The sequence below is a fragment of the Botryllus schlosseri genome, chromosome 1, assembly GCF_051294905.1.
Source record: "Botryllus schlosseri isolate E-star chromosome 1, Bs_hap1, whole genome shotgun sequence".
In the NCBI taxonomy this organism is placed as follows: Eukaryota; Metazoa; Chordata; class Ascidiacea; order Stolidobranchia; family Styelidae; genus Botryllus; species Botryllus schlosseri.
The window spans coordinates 32,004,968-32,018,784 of record NC_137236.1 but is presented as its reverse complement, the minus strand read 5'-3'; the positions used below and the strand labels follow the sequence as shown (position 1 = coordinate 32,018,784).

General features: G+C 42.9%; 3 protein-coding genes across 6 annotated transcripts in view; 2 read left to right on the top strand and 1 right to left on the bottom strand.

Moving 5' to 3' along the window:
- LOC145435343 (prolow-density lipoprotein receptor-related protein 1-like) overlaps positions 1-13,817 on the top strand; it is a 145,755-nt gene that overhangs the window by 110,711 nt on the left and 21,227 nt on the right. For all 4 annotated transcript variants that reach the window (XM_080312646.1, XM_080312634.1, XM_080312642.1 and 1 more), the window contains 5 exons: positions 281-406; positions 954-1,129; positions 2,009-2,120; positions 12,477-12,593; positions 13,601-13,769. In XM_080312646.1, coding sequence (XP_080168772.1) covers positions 281-406; positions 954-1,129; positions 2,009-2,120; positions 12,477-12,593; positions 13,601-13,769 — 700 coding nt within the window. The remainder of the gene's footprint in view (positions 1-280; positions 407-953; positions 1,130-2,008; positions 2,121-12,476; positions 12,594-13,600; positions 13,770-13,817) is intronic.
- Positions 1-13,817, bottom strand: part of LOC145435525 (uncharacterized) — a 349,573-nt gene that overhangs the window by 323,682 nt on the left and 12,074 nt on the right. The gene's annotated exons all lie outside the window — the stretch shown is intronic.
- On the top strand, positions 2,134-4,784 carry LOC145435476 (neuropeptides B/W receptor type 1-like). The gene has a single exon (XM_080312754.1). The coding sequence runs from the start codon at positions 3,078-3,080 to the stop codon at positions 4,125-4,127; it is 1,050 nt and encodes a 349-aa protein (XP_080168880.1). The 5' UTR covers positions 2,134-3,077; the 3' UTR covers positions 4,128-4,784.

Genomic DNA, 13,817 nt, shown 5'->3' with positions numbered 1-13,817 from the left:
AGATCAAGTACAGAACTTCAATAAACCTTTGCAAAGTCTATTGATATTGAAATAAACTGATATTGGTAAGAACATTGCCAGTTGTGTGTATTTGGCGGTACGATTGTTGATATACGCGATGTTATTTCCATTTCTTTATCAGTTGCTGACGACTTCCCCCGACTAGCATCAGCCGAACATATTCGGGCGCCCAAATTTCCCCAAACATTCAACGAAATGTGATTTTTTGAAATCAAATTTTATTTTATCGAATCAACGATCGTCTCGTGCTGAATTTCAGACAACCGCACTTGCCTACCCACGGAATTCCACTGCGTAAAATCCCCCGACCGCGAATGCGTGCCAGGCTTAACACGATGCAACGGCGAGCCTGATTGCAGCACGGGCGAGGATGAAGAAAATTGCGGTGAGCCATAAGTTAGATTTGACCCACTTGTTACGCTTATTATTGTTATTAACGCGATATTAGCACTTAAATATGAATCGTGTGTTAATTCTAAAGATTCTAGTTGATTAGTGAGAGTTGATATTTCAAGTACTGAGAAGTTAATTTATCAGTGAGAATTATATCAAAAAGCTACCACGTTAACTGGAAATGACGTATCCGTGAAATGGTGGTTGGCTCACAGCATGACATGGACTTTCGGTATCAATAATACTGTGGTGTAGTAATGAAGGCAGGGTTGTTGCCAAGTCTATTTTTCAATTGGCGGTCCCGATATACGAAACTTGGATAAGTCATGTAGAATGTGTCGAGTCAATACACAAATTGACTCAAGGCGAGTCATTTTCCGTTTTTAAGAAAATGACTCGAGTCGAGGCGAGTCAACGAAATATCGCGACTCGAGTCATGGCAAGTCTTACAGTGTTACTTTCACATTTTTCCGCTGATACTTTTGCCAAACTACACTTTTATCGCAAAATACCGTTACATTCTTTTCTACGTGTCTTAGGATCGACCCAGTGTGCCGAGGGTGATGTTGTGTGCGACAGCCTGCCGGGACACACGGTTGGGGCCAACGTGACCTCCTTCGACCGGGAGTGTATAGCCAGGGACTGGATTTGCGACGGAAATAGGGACTGCGTATCGGGGGCTGATGAATTTAACTGCACCGACACGGAATGTGATGTAAGTATCGTGTTTTAGTGACTTGGTATATGTGCCAGTTGTTGCAGGGGCGCTACACTTTAAATATGATATGGTCTCAGATTGGAGATGAAACATGGCAAAAATTCTTGGCCCCCGTAATGGAACTGCGGCTTAACGAGAATTCCAGCTGTCCCCATTCCTTACCAGTTGAATTAATAGTGTTCGATGAAATGTAATTCCAATCTCATTTGATAAACCTGAAAAGTCTGCCTCTAATAGTCGGAAATTGCTTCTTCCATGTCCAAACTTCACGAATGCGCATGCAATTTTTCGGACGCCGTGAACGTATCGGAATACGAAATGGTAAATACTAGGTTTTCCTGAAAAACAGTATTTCGAGTGAAAGTGGAAGCATCACAAAACTTCAAATTTATAACAACGAAATTTTTTTCCAAAATTTTACTCCCAATGACATTGTTACATTGTCCACCAGAAATTAGGCTTATTTTGGATGCGAAAAAATATTAATATCAATATATATATATAATTTTATTGCAATTTCAATATTCGTAATGCTAATAACTTCGCTTATACCGATCGGAATTGACCGAAATTTACTATGCATTTTATCTTAGACAAGATTGCAAGTGATATAATACTAATTATTTTTTTAATAAATTTAAATTTTGATAACTTCAGTAGCTTGTGAATGTCAAAATCAAGCCAAATTTCGTGTGCCGCGGGTTTTTTTGACTATTTTTCTACGATTTCATTGAGTAGCGAGTGGATTTCGACCGAAAAAGTTCCTTCTTAACAACTTTTTTCAACCACTGCTGGACCACACGCGCTGGACCACATCCCCAGTGTGTTATCTCTACGTAGGTATACGCCGTCCTAATACTTTTTCTGCGTGTTCAGCCCGACGAGTTCAAATGCGCCGACAACAGCGGGCAGTGCATTCTACGCGAATGGATTTGCGACAGGGACCGGGACTGCAGAGACGGTTCAGACGAAGACCCCGAGACTTGCGGTATGATGTTGTAGTCTTCTAATGTGGAACGTGTTACCCTCGCAAATTTCGGGAGTCCCGGTACTCTGCGTTTAGGGCTGGAAATTCAGGGTTGTAACCGAGTCGCAAGGTTCCGAGTCGCAAGTCAATCTCGCTTTTATGGTTTTGACTCGAATCAAGTCGAGTCATTTTCAATTCACCGCCGAGTCAAGTCCGAGTCCAAGTCAGCCTAGTTTTGACTCGAGTCCAAGTCATTATGTTCACTGTTCAGTTTTCAGTTCAATCCCGGCTCAACTCACTTTTTCAACTCTGCTCAAGTGATATAGAATGTTTCGCATTCATAATATTGTAATTTTTCTCAGTTTTAACACTTTCTGGCCCTATTTTCCAAGTATCAGGACTGTTAGACGAAATACCAATCATGTGGTGACTTTACTGTTCTTCGAAGCTACAATGAAATGTCGGTCTTGGCCGTCCTAGTCTCGAGTCATTTGCATGACTCGAATTGACTCGAGTTGATTCGTGTCGCGAGTCGTTACAACCCTGGTCATATTGACTTGTGACTCGGAACCTTGTAACTAGGTCACAGCCCAGATTGATCCAATAACAGCGGAACACAGTGGCAGTTTAAAAGAACCACGCGCAATTAAGCAGGCACGTAATGAGACCTTGTTCCACGCGGGATTCAATTTCTGCCGACAAAATCCTTTATTTTACATTCCAGCTACAGATAACGACCCTTTGCAGGCAGCAATTGACATTTGACACAATCAATTGTCCTGCGATCAATCAGTATCCTAGCCCCAATACGCATTTTGTCTTTTGTCCTTGCTGGATTGCGAAATGCAACAATATGTAATTAATCTCTTGTGCTCCATCTTGAGAAGTTCTACATTATTGTGTATCGGGAAGACTTTGCTGCTTGAAGTTGGCTGAAGAGGCTGTTGTTTAGTTGCGGGACTTTGGAAAAGATCAGAAATGTATGATGGGACTATAGATGAGTTGGTGCAGTTGTTGGAGTCTAATAATTCAGACAGCGTCTACCTTGATCTTGGCGTAGTAGGAGAATTAACTGTTGTGATCACGTTTGGGATATTAAGTGCAGTCGGAATAGTCACCAACGCGATGATGATCATCGTCTTGCTGAGAATGGAGCAGACTGTCTTCGTCACCATTATACTCGGTCTGAGTTTCTCCGATTTGGTGTCGTCTTGCATTAGCCCTTTCTCAATCTACCAGCTACTGCGTTGGGCACACTTTGACCTGCCCGCATTCATGTGCGGTCTCGCGACCACGGCCGACATCGCGACTACAATGGTGACCGTGCATCAGGTGATGCTGTTGACGCTGATACGGTATCGTAGCATAGTGCACGCTTTTCAGGAGCAGTGGGATATTACTGTAAAAACCTGCCGCGTTTTGGTTGCTATCTCTTGGACATTGTCCTTTACGACGTTCTCCATTCCGTTGTGGTTTCAAACGAAGGCTACGTCTGCAAAAAACAGAGTGATATGCACAATAGATCCCGATCTTGCCGAGTCGTGGCAGGTGATGGGATTTGTATCGTTATCACTGAGTATTTTTATACCAAGTGTGACGATCGTTGGCTTGTGTCTTGCACTAATTCGTTTCCTGGCCGAGAGAAAGTCGGAAACTACCGTGCGTCGAAGTCGAGCCGTGAAGGAAAGGGAAAAACAAGTCCTGTTGCAACTCAAGATGATAGTCATCACGTATTTGGTTAGCTACGGCATTAATTACGCAGGGGCGATACTGCTCGGGACCCTGCGACTCAAGATTGCCGGCCTGGTGCTGTTTCTGTTGTACACAGTACCGGTCGGTATTCTGCGTTTCACAGAATGCATCAACCCCTTTATGTACTGCTACGCTTCCAGTGACATAAGAGATGGAGTGAGCCGCCTCAAACACGACGTGCGCGCGCTGGTCAAACGTATACGTACATCTCCTGAGCCGGAAACAACTAACCCAGAGACAGCTACTACATCTGCGAGTGTTCCGAACGGAGTGTAAATTGCGTGGGCCACACCAGATTAACTTTCGTGTATATAACGCAAAACATCAAGGACAAAAACACTACGCCTGTTCTTATTCCTAATAGTTGACAATGCTCGTGACGCCATTATGTAAACGGTGTGACAGCTCATCCATTCTGAGATGTATAAATATGGAGCAGTATTGGTGTCGTACTAATGTGTGGCAGTCGATCTGGTTGGTTTTGAATTATTAGACGGGGGTATCCTGAGTTGTATGCTTAACGCTTTCAAGTATTCATTATATTTATTTCGAGTGTTTACTTACAGCTCCTACTCTCCATATGTGCTGTGAAGTTAAAAATTTGGCTTCGCAGTATTAGGAGATCTTAATAGGTTTTTTTTTCATTGAAGGTTAAGGCGAATAATCATGGCAGCAGCCATTTCCCTCAGCTAAATGATTTGCTCCATCGCTAATGCACATATATATATATTTTCATGGTGAACAATCTCACTCAATGAATATGCCGCAGATCTGCTGTTAAATTAACTTCACACTCGTGTGGCTTTAGTGTGTTTTCATGCGCCGTAGAATTGCCGCTTGCTGGAAAGTGCGATTGATTCTGCAATTGATCTGTGATGTGGGTATCGCTCGTTTGTCATTGATGAAATGAAAGAATAAATATTTATTCAAGTATCATGTGTTTTGATTGAGACGATAAATACAATCACGCACCAGTTTTTGTCAGTTAGAAATCGATTTAGCCCGCCTCATACAACAAGACTCAGCAATAATAAGATACGTCCTCACATCTCCTCAGGTAATATTTAGTACAAGTCTCCAGTATTACAGTTTAGAGCAGTGGTTCTTAACCTCGTCTCCAGCGCCCCCCAAGGGGCGCTGGCGATTTTTAAGGGGGCGGAAACGCTCAGGGGGCGATATGGGGGGCGATATGGGGGCGCTGGAGAAAAATGGCTTCACAGTAGATGATGTGGTAGTAGGACATATCCTTAATGAGTATTCAGAGCGAATTAACACCGAACACTTCGTTATATATAGCCTACAAAAGACATATAGGTTTAATTGTCCATAGGCGCCTAAATGACTGGCACCGAATGTTCCTGTCTTGGCAATCTGAACCTCAGAAGACGAGTTCGATCTGGCAGGGAAAAATTATATGCCAGTGAAGAAATACCAATTTCAAATCGTGTGCGTCTATTAGTTTAGTACGATTGGGCGACAGGGATATATAGAACTAGATATCCCTGTTGGGTGATTCTATAGTTTTTTGATATAGTAGACAGGAGGTCACGAAATAACATCATGCAACGAAGTCATACCAACAGGCAATGGGTCCGCCCGCCCGAATATGTTTATTTATTAGTTACGGGCCCTACAGTTTCCAAGACACCTCACAATGTTCCCTCTACGTTTTGTCGAGTCTGCTGCGCACACTCACCAACTTACTGCGCAGACCCTTGGACAACAGTGCGTAACGACTAAAAAAAGGTCATAACTTCGGATTTGTTGTGCGAAACGTAGATTTTCTGTGGGTAGAGACCGTGTCAGCACTGCGCACGTGCGCAGCTTAGAGGAAGCATTGCACCTCACTCATCTCTACCGGTAGATCTGGTAACGTGAGCAGAGACGACAAGAAACTGATAGCAATATATATGCAATTCTCGATCTTATTGACCGATTTTATCATGAATAATCGAAAATATTCGCGCTTCGCACTGGCTCGCTAAACAGTAGGCCTACAGCCGATTTCATGGCAAAAGCGAACAACGTGATGGGGACGGTCGGTTTATCACCCTATGGGAGCCCAAAACACAAGTGTTTTTTTTTGGGGGGGGGCGACAAAGTGTTGTTTCGTTCCCGCCAACGGGTATACGCCCGAAGATGTATAATTATTATTGAGGGGTTTCATAGACTTCATAGCTTCCATAGACTACTCCTTGTCGCTTCGACATCTTCCTGTCTTTTCATTGTATTGCATTTTTTGTGATATAGTGAACTGATAAAATTGCTAATAAACCAATGATGATGATGAGGGGTGCTACCTTTTCAATCACACATCACTCAGCTCTACCGGTAAATCTGTTTACGTGAGAAGAGAGATGATAAAAATTGATATCAATATGTATGCAATTCGCGATCATATTGACCAATTCAATCAATAATTATTGAAATTTTTCGCGCTTCGTGAGTCTTGGCGAGAATAGCTGGCTCAGTAAATGGACACCCAATGTATATGACCAATTGACCAGTATCGGCAAACAGCGGATAGCCGAAGGGGGGTCCGAGAGCGAAGCCACCCGGAAGTTTGGTTTATCACCCTGTGGGGGGTCCGAGGTCAACGTTTTGTGGGGGGCTGACGAAGTGCTGTTACGACCCTGGTAACGAGTTAATTGTACCTTAAGGCACGCCCAAATATTTTCAATTAATAATTACGTGCCCTTTATTTTCCAATACAACAGCTCACTCAGCACTAGTTGTAAATCTGATTACGTGGGCTGAGAGGATAAAAAGTATATAGCGACATATATATGTAATTACCAACTATTCATTCATGCATTATAGAAAATTTTGGCACCTAGGGCGGCCAGGCCACACAAACTTTGCTGACCATCGAAATCACGCTACGGGGTTCTTGGGGGCGAAGCCCTCAGAAGCTTGGTTTATCACGCTATGCGTGCGCAAGGCAATCGTTTTTAGGGGGGTTGAGGAAGTACTGTTGCGGCCCTCCCTCTTACTCATTGTCTTTATCACGTTCAGTACAATATGAGGTTGGGGGCGCTGGAGGAAAAAAGGTTAAGAACCACTGGTTTAGAGTGAACACTACCACCCCTTAATGCAGCAGTACTTGGTACAGAACGTTGTAGCGTGTTAGACAGTCCAAGACAGTGATTCTTCCTTTACTAGACAGGCGAACCCCAAACACTAAAACGTGCATCTGCTGCATAAGAACACCATATGTCTCATCTTTGGCCTCTTTTCTTCAAGAAATATCAAATGTCCTCGGATGACACCCCAATGTTGCATGCTGTCCTGTTTTATAGCTTTGACTTTGGGCGACGTTACAAAGACAACTGAAAATGTCATAACAGACGTGAAAACTGGATTTTGACTTTATTGACGGAAATTTAGCATGAAATCTACGCTGACGGTGATTATGCAGTGTTGCGTCTCTTCCCTGTTTCATGTTACGTCGGTTCCAGAGATGAGCATCAGTTTGGGCACCTCTGCTTTAGGGCTGGGCAAAATCGAGTACCATCCATCTGATTTTGCGTTTGAGCATCACTGGTCATGACGCCATAAGAATATTGATGACGCGGCGTCCTGGTAGTCTTCGTTCAGGGCCGGAAATTCAGGGTTGTGACAAAGTCGCAAGGTTCCGAGTCGCAAGTCAATCTCGCTTTTATGGTTTTGACTCGAGTCAAGTCGAGTCATTTTCAATTCACCGCAGAGTCAAGTCCGAGTCCAAGTCAGCCTAGTTGAGGGTCGAGTCCAAGTCATTATGTTCACTGTTCTGTTATGAGTTCAATCCTGTCCAACCCACTTTTTTCAACTGTGCTAAAGTGATATAGAATGGCTCGCATTCATAATATCATAATTTTCCTCAGTCCTAACACTTTCTGGCCCTATTCTCCAAGTATTAGGACTGACAGACGAAATACCAATCATGTGGTGACTTTTCTATTCTTCGAAGTCACAATGAATTGTCTGTCTTGGCCGTCCTAGTCTCGAGTCATATGACTCTGTTCGAGTCATGCATAATATTGACTCGAGTCGAGTCATTACAAGTCTGGTGAAATTGACGTGTGACTCTGCACCTTGTGACTTGTTCGCAACCCTGATTGATCTGCTATCAGCGGAACACAGCGGCAGTTTTAAGAGCAGCACACATAATTAGGCAGATAGATAATGAGAGTTTGCTCCAAGCGGGATTCAATTTCTGCCGACCAAATCCTTAATTTTATATTCCAGCTACAGATAACGGCCGTTTGTAGGCAGCAATTGACATTCATACAATTGATTGCCCTGCGATCAATCAGTATCCTACCCCCAATACGCATTTTGTCTTTTGTTATTGCTGGATTGTGAAATGCTCTACAAGATGTAATTAATGTCTTGTGCTCCATCTTGAGAAGTGCTACATTATTGTGGATCGGGAAGACTTGGAAGGGTCGCTGCTTGAAGTAGACTGAAGAGTCTGTTATTAAGTTGCGGGACTCTGGAAAAGATCAGAAATGTCGGTCGGGACTATAGATGAGTTGGTGCAGTTGTTGGAGTCTAATAATTCAGACAGCGTCTACCTTGATCATGGCGTAATAGGAGAATTGACAGTGGTAATCACATTTGGGATATTAAGTGTCGTCGGAATAGTCACAAACGCGGTGATGATCATCGTCTTGCTGAGAATGGAGCAGACTGTCTTTGTCACCATTATACTCGGGCTGAGTTTCTCTGATTTAGTGTCGTCTTGCATTAGCCCTTTCTCAGCTTACCAGCTGTTACGTTGGGCACAATTTGATCTGCCTGCTGTCATGTGCGGTCTCGCGGCTACAGGCGACATCGCGACTACAATGGTGACCGTGCATCAGGTGATGCTGTTGACGCTGATGCGGTATCGTAGCATTGTACACGCTTTCGACGAACAGTGGGATATTACTGTAAAAACGTGTCGCGTCTTGGTGGCTAGCTCTTGGACATTGTCGTTTACGGCGTTCTCCATTCCCGTGTGGTTTCAAGCGAAAGTTATAGTTTCAAAAAACAGAGTGATATGCGCTGTAGATCCCAATGTCGCAATGCTGTGGCAAGTACTGTCGTTGATCTCGTTATTGCTGAGTATTTTCATACCAAGTGTGGTGATCATTGGCTTGTGTCTTGCGATAGTACGTTTCCTGGTGAAGAGAAAGTCCGAAACTACCGTGAGTCGAAGTCAAGTTGTGAAAGAAAGGGAGAAACAAGTCCTGTTTCAGCTCAAAATGATAGTCATCACGTATTTGGTTAGCTACGGTGCTAGTTATACAGCGGCGATACTATTCGTGACCCTGGGACTCAAGCTTGCCGGCCTGGCGGTGTTTCTCTTGTTCACGGTACCGGCCGGTATTCTGCGTCTCACAGAATGCGTCAACCCCTGCCTGTACTACTACGCTTCCGGCGACATAAGAGATGGGGTGAAGTGCCTCAAACACGATATGCGCGCGCTGTTCAAACGTATACGCACATCTCCCGAGCCGGAAACAACTAACCCAGAGACAGCTACTACATCTGCGAGTGTTCCGAACGGAGTGAAAATTGCGTGGGCCACACAAGATTAAGTTTCGTGTACATACGGCAAAACATCAAGGACAAAAACACTACGTCTGCTCTTATTCCTAATAGTTAACAATGCGTTGTGACAGCTCATCCTTTCTGAGATGTCTAAATATTGAGCAGTATTGGTGTCGTACTAGTGTGTGTCAGTCTATGTGGTTGGTTTTGAATTATTACATGGGTGTATCCTGAGTTATATGCTTCACGCTTTTAAATATTCATTTAATTTATTCTTAGTGTTTACTTACAGCTCCTATTCTCCATATGTACTGTGTAGTTAAAAATTGGGCTCCGCAGTATTAGGAGATTTTAAAGGGGCACTGCGCTGTAAATACGATGCTGTCTTTCGTTGAAGTTGAAGGCGAATCATCATGGCGGCAGCTACTTTCCTCAGAAACACACCGTGTTCGAGCTGCAGCTTAAAGGGGCACTGCACTCTAAAAATGATGTGGTCTCAAATTGTAGGGTGAAGCGAAAAAAAAATTTGGCCGCAGCCGTTTTCTTCAGAACGCCGCCGTAATGAAGCTGTAATGTATTGAAATTTCCACAAACACATCACGCTCCAACAGTCATGCAGAGATCAAACTTTATATAGTTGTCAGCTGATGTTATGAAGGAAATATGTCGCACACGACAGAAATAGAATACACTAAGCCCGATTTTGACATAATCTCAAGACTGAACAGTGAACATCTTCCGTTGAACGGCGGTATCTAAACCACCTTGGCGTGTACGACATATTTCCTTCGTTCCACCCTACAATTTGAGACCACATCATTTTTTAAAGTGCAGTGCCCCTTTAAGGTCACATCTCCTCAGGTAATATTTAGTACAAGTCTTCAGTATCACAGTTTAGATTCATCACTACCATCACTTGATGCAGCAGGACTTGTAGTGTGTTAGACAGTCCAAGACAGTGATTCTTTCTTTACTAGACAGGGGAACCCCCAAATATCCGCTGAAACACTAAAACAGTGGTTCTTAACCTTTTTTCTTCCAGCGCCCCCTTTCAAAAATTATTGTGCTCCAGCGCCCCCCAACTTCATATTGTCAGGAATGTAATAAAGACAATGAGTAAGAGGGAGGGCCGTAACAGCACCCCCGTAAAAACGATTGCCTTGCGCACCCATAGCGTTATAAACCAAACTTCTGAGGGCTTCGCCCCCACGAATTCCATGGCGTGACTTCGATGGTCAGCAAAGTTTGTGTGGCCTGGTCGCCCTAGGTACCAGAATTTTCTATAATGGATGAATGGTTAGGTGGTAATCACATCGCTATAAACTTCTTATCCTCTCAGCCCACGTAATCAGATTTACCAGTAGCTCTGAGTGAGCTGTTGTATAGGAAAATAAAGGGCATGTAATTAATAATTAAACATATTCGGGAGTGCCTGCAGATACAATTATTCGTTACCAGGGCCGTAACAGCACTTCGTCAGCCCCCCCCCCCCCCCAAACAAAAAAAGTTGGTCCTGGGCCCCCATCGGGTGATAAACCAAACTTCCGGGGGACTTCACTCCCAGACCCCCATTAGGCAGTCCGCTATTTGCTGATAGCCTATTAGGTACATTGGGTGTCCATTTACTGAGGCAGCTATTCTCGCCTAGTCGCATGAAGTGCGAAAAATTTCACTAATTAATGATTGAATTGGTCAATATCATCGGGAATTGCATGTAAGTTGAGATCAATTTTTATCCTCTCTCTGCTCACGTAAACACATTTACCGGTAGAGCTGAGTGAGGTGCAATGTGCCCTCTAAGCTGCTCACGTGCGCAGTGCTGACACGGTCTCTGCGCACAGAAAATCTACGTTGCACACAATAAATCCGGAGTTATTACCTTTTTTTAATCGTTACGCACTGTTGTCCAAGGGTCAGCGCAGTGAGTTGTTGAGTGTGCGCAGACTCATCAAAACTTGAAGCGAACATTGTGAGGTTTCTTGGAAACTGTAGAGCCCGTTATTAATAATCAAACATATTCGGGCGGGCGAACCCGTTGGTATGACTTCGTTGCATGATGTTATTTCGTGACCCCCTGTCTGCAATATCAAAAAATATAGAATAGCTCAACGGGGATATCGCCCAACAGGAATATCCCTGTCGCCCAATCGTACTAAACTAAAAGACGCACACGATTTCAGATTGGTATTTTTTCACTGACACATAATTTTTCCCTGCCAGATGGAATTCGTCTTCCGGTTGTTTAGATTGCCAAGACAGGAACATTCAGTGTCAGTCATTTAGGCGCCCATGGACAATTAAACCTATATGTATTTTGAAGGCTATATGTAACGAAGTTTTCGTTGTTAATTTGCTCTGAATACTCATTAAGGATATGTCCCATCACCACATCATCTACTGCGAAGCCATTTTTCTCCAGCGCCCCCCATACCGCCCCCCTGAGCCCAGCGCCCCCCATATCGCCCCCTGAGCGTTTCCGCCCCCCTGGGGGGCGCTGGTGGCAAGGTTAAGAACCACTGCACTAAAACATGCATCCACCGCATAGGAATACCATATGTCATCTCTTTAGCCTCTTTTTTTCAAATCAAATGTCGCATTGCGTCCTGTTTTTATAGCTTTGATAGTTAGGCGGCTGTACAAAGATGACTAAAAATGTCATGACAGACGCGAAAGCTGGATTTCGACGTAATTGACATAATTTTAGCGTGAATTTTATGCTGACTGTTACTATGTAGTGTTGTTTCTTCCCGAATCCGAGGCTGTATTTATCTGCCCTGCTTCATGTTTCGTGAATTCCAGAGATGAGTATCAGTTTAGACACCTCTGCTGTAGGGCTGGGCATAATCGAGTGCCAGCTATCTACTTCAGTGTTTGAGTATTACTCGCAGTGATGTCATAAGAATATTGATGATGTGGATAGTTCAAACGTGTCTCTATTTTATGACCACACTGAAAATAAGGTCAGTTACCCATCACATAACATTATAATTTATGGTTTTTACTATTTCACTGTAGTTTGTGACGATGCTGCGAGTTGATTGTGCCCAACTCTAATCGTAACAATGCAAGAGTACAACGTTTTAATCTTACAAAACCCTAATTTCGCAGGCGATCAAGAATGCGAGAGGCCCCAGTTTCGTTGCAGCGACAAGGTTTGCATTCCGGGCTGGTGGGTTTGCGACGGGGAGGACGATTGCGGTGATAATACGGACGAAGAGAACTGCGGTGGGTACCAAAGTCTATTTTATAGTCGTTAAACCAGACTTAAACCACTAGGAGCATAAGGTAGAGAGGCCAGAGTCGAGTATTTTAAAGCATTTTTGCGTGTGGCACAATGAAAAACTGCAATTGAAACAATTTAACAACAGTTGAGCATGTGATGTTTGAGTGCCGATGATTATAATTAGAGTGAATAATCATTACTTGAGGGTCTGTTAAGATAGATTTACTTTCGTGAAGTCGCCTTTATTTACAGAAACATGCTCTTTTTACGTGAAACTTAACTATTTTCTGAAGCCGGACTTAAATACAGAAACACAATATATTTCTATGAAAATCGATATCTTTTGTGTAGTCGACTTGATTGCCGATAAACGCTTATTTTCCATGAAAATCGATTTTCAGCTTGAAGTCTACTTCATTTACAGGAACACTTTTTTTAGTCAGTGAAAATCAATGTTTTTCATGAAATTGACTTGATTTACACGAGTACACTTTTTTCTACGGTAATGACTATTTTTTTGAGAAAGTCAACTTTCTTTACAGAAACACACTTTTATGTCGATGAAAATTAATGTTTTGTTGCGAAGTAGGCTTTATTTACAGAAACACACCATTTTGCCCGTTATAATGACTGTTTTTTTCGTGAAACACGCTTTGATCTATGAATATCGGTTTTATTTACATGAAATCAATTTCATTTTCAGAAACCCACTTTATTACTTAAAACATACTTATTTTATGAAAATCAATTTTTCTGCACTTGCCAGAAACAGATTTTTCTTTGCTTGGCAAATTGACAAAAGCATTTTCTTATGAACTAAACTCAACTTTTAAAAAAAATTGCTTTTTTCTTTAAAATTTTTCCGTCCTTTACCCGTCAACTCCACTTTATTTAAAGAAACATTTTTTCTAACAAAATCAATTTGCTCATCAAGTCAACTTAATTTACTGAAACCCGTTTTTTTTTTTAATGAAAATTCATTTTTTATGACAATAATTCTTTCCTACAGAATCTCACGAGTGCAAGGAGGGCAGTTACAGATGCGATTCTGGCCGCTGCATAGAAGGGTACTACCGTTGCGACGGTGACCAAGACTGTGAGGATGGGTCAGACGAACATAACTGCACCACCCGCCATTCCGGCAATGACCCCACGTCGTGCAACGATGGAGAATTCAGGTATGATGCTTCTTTATGGATCTGCCGTGGACTAGGACCTCAAACTTT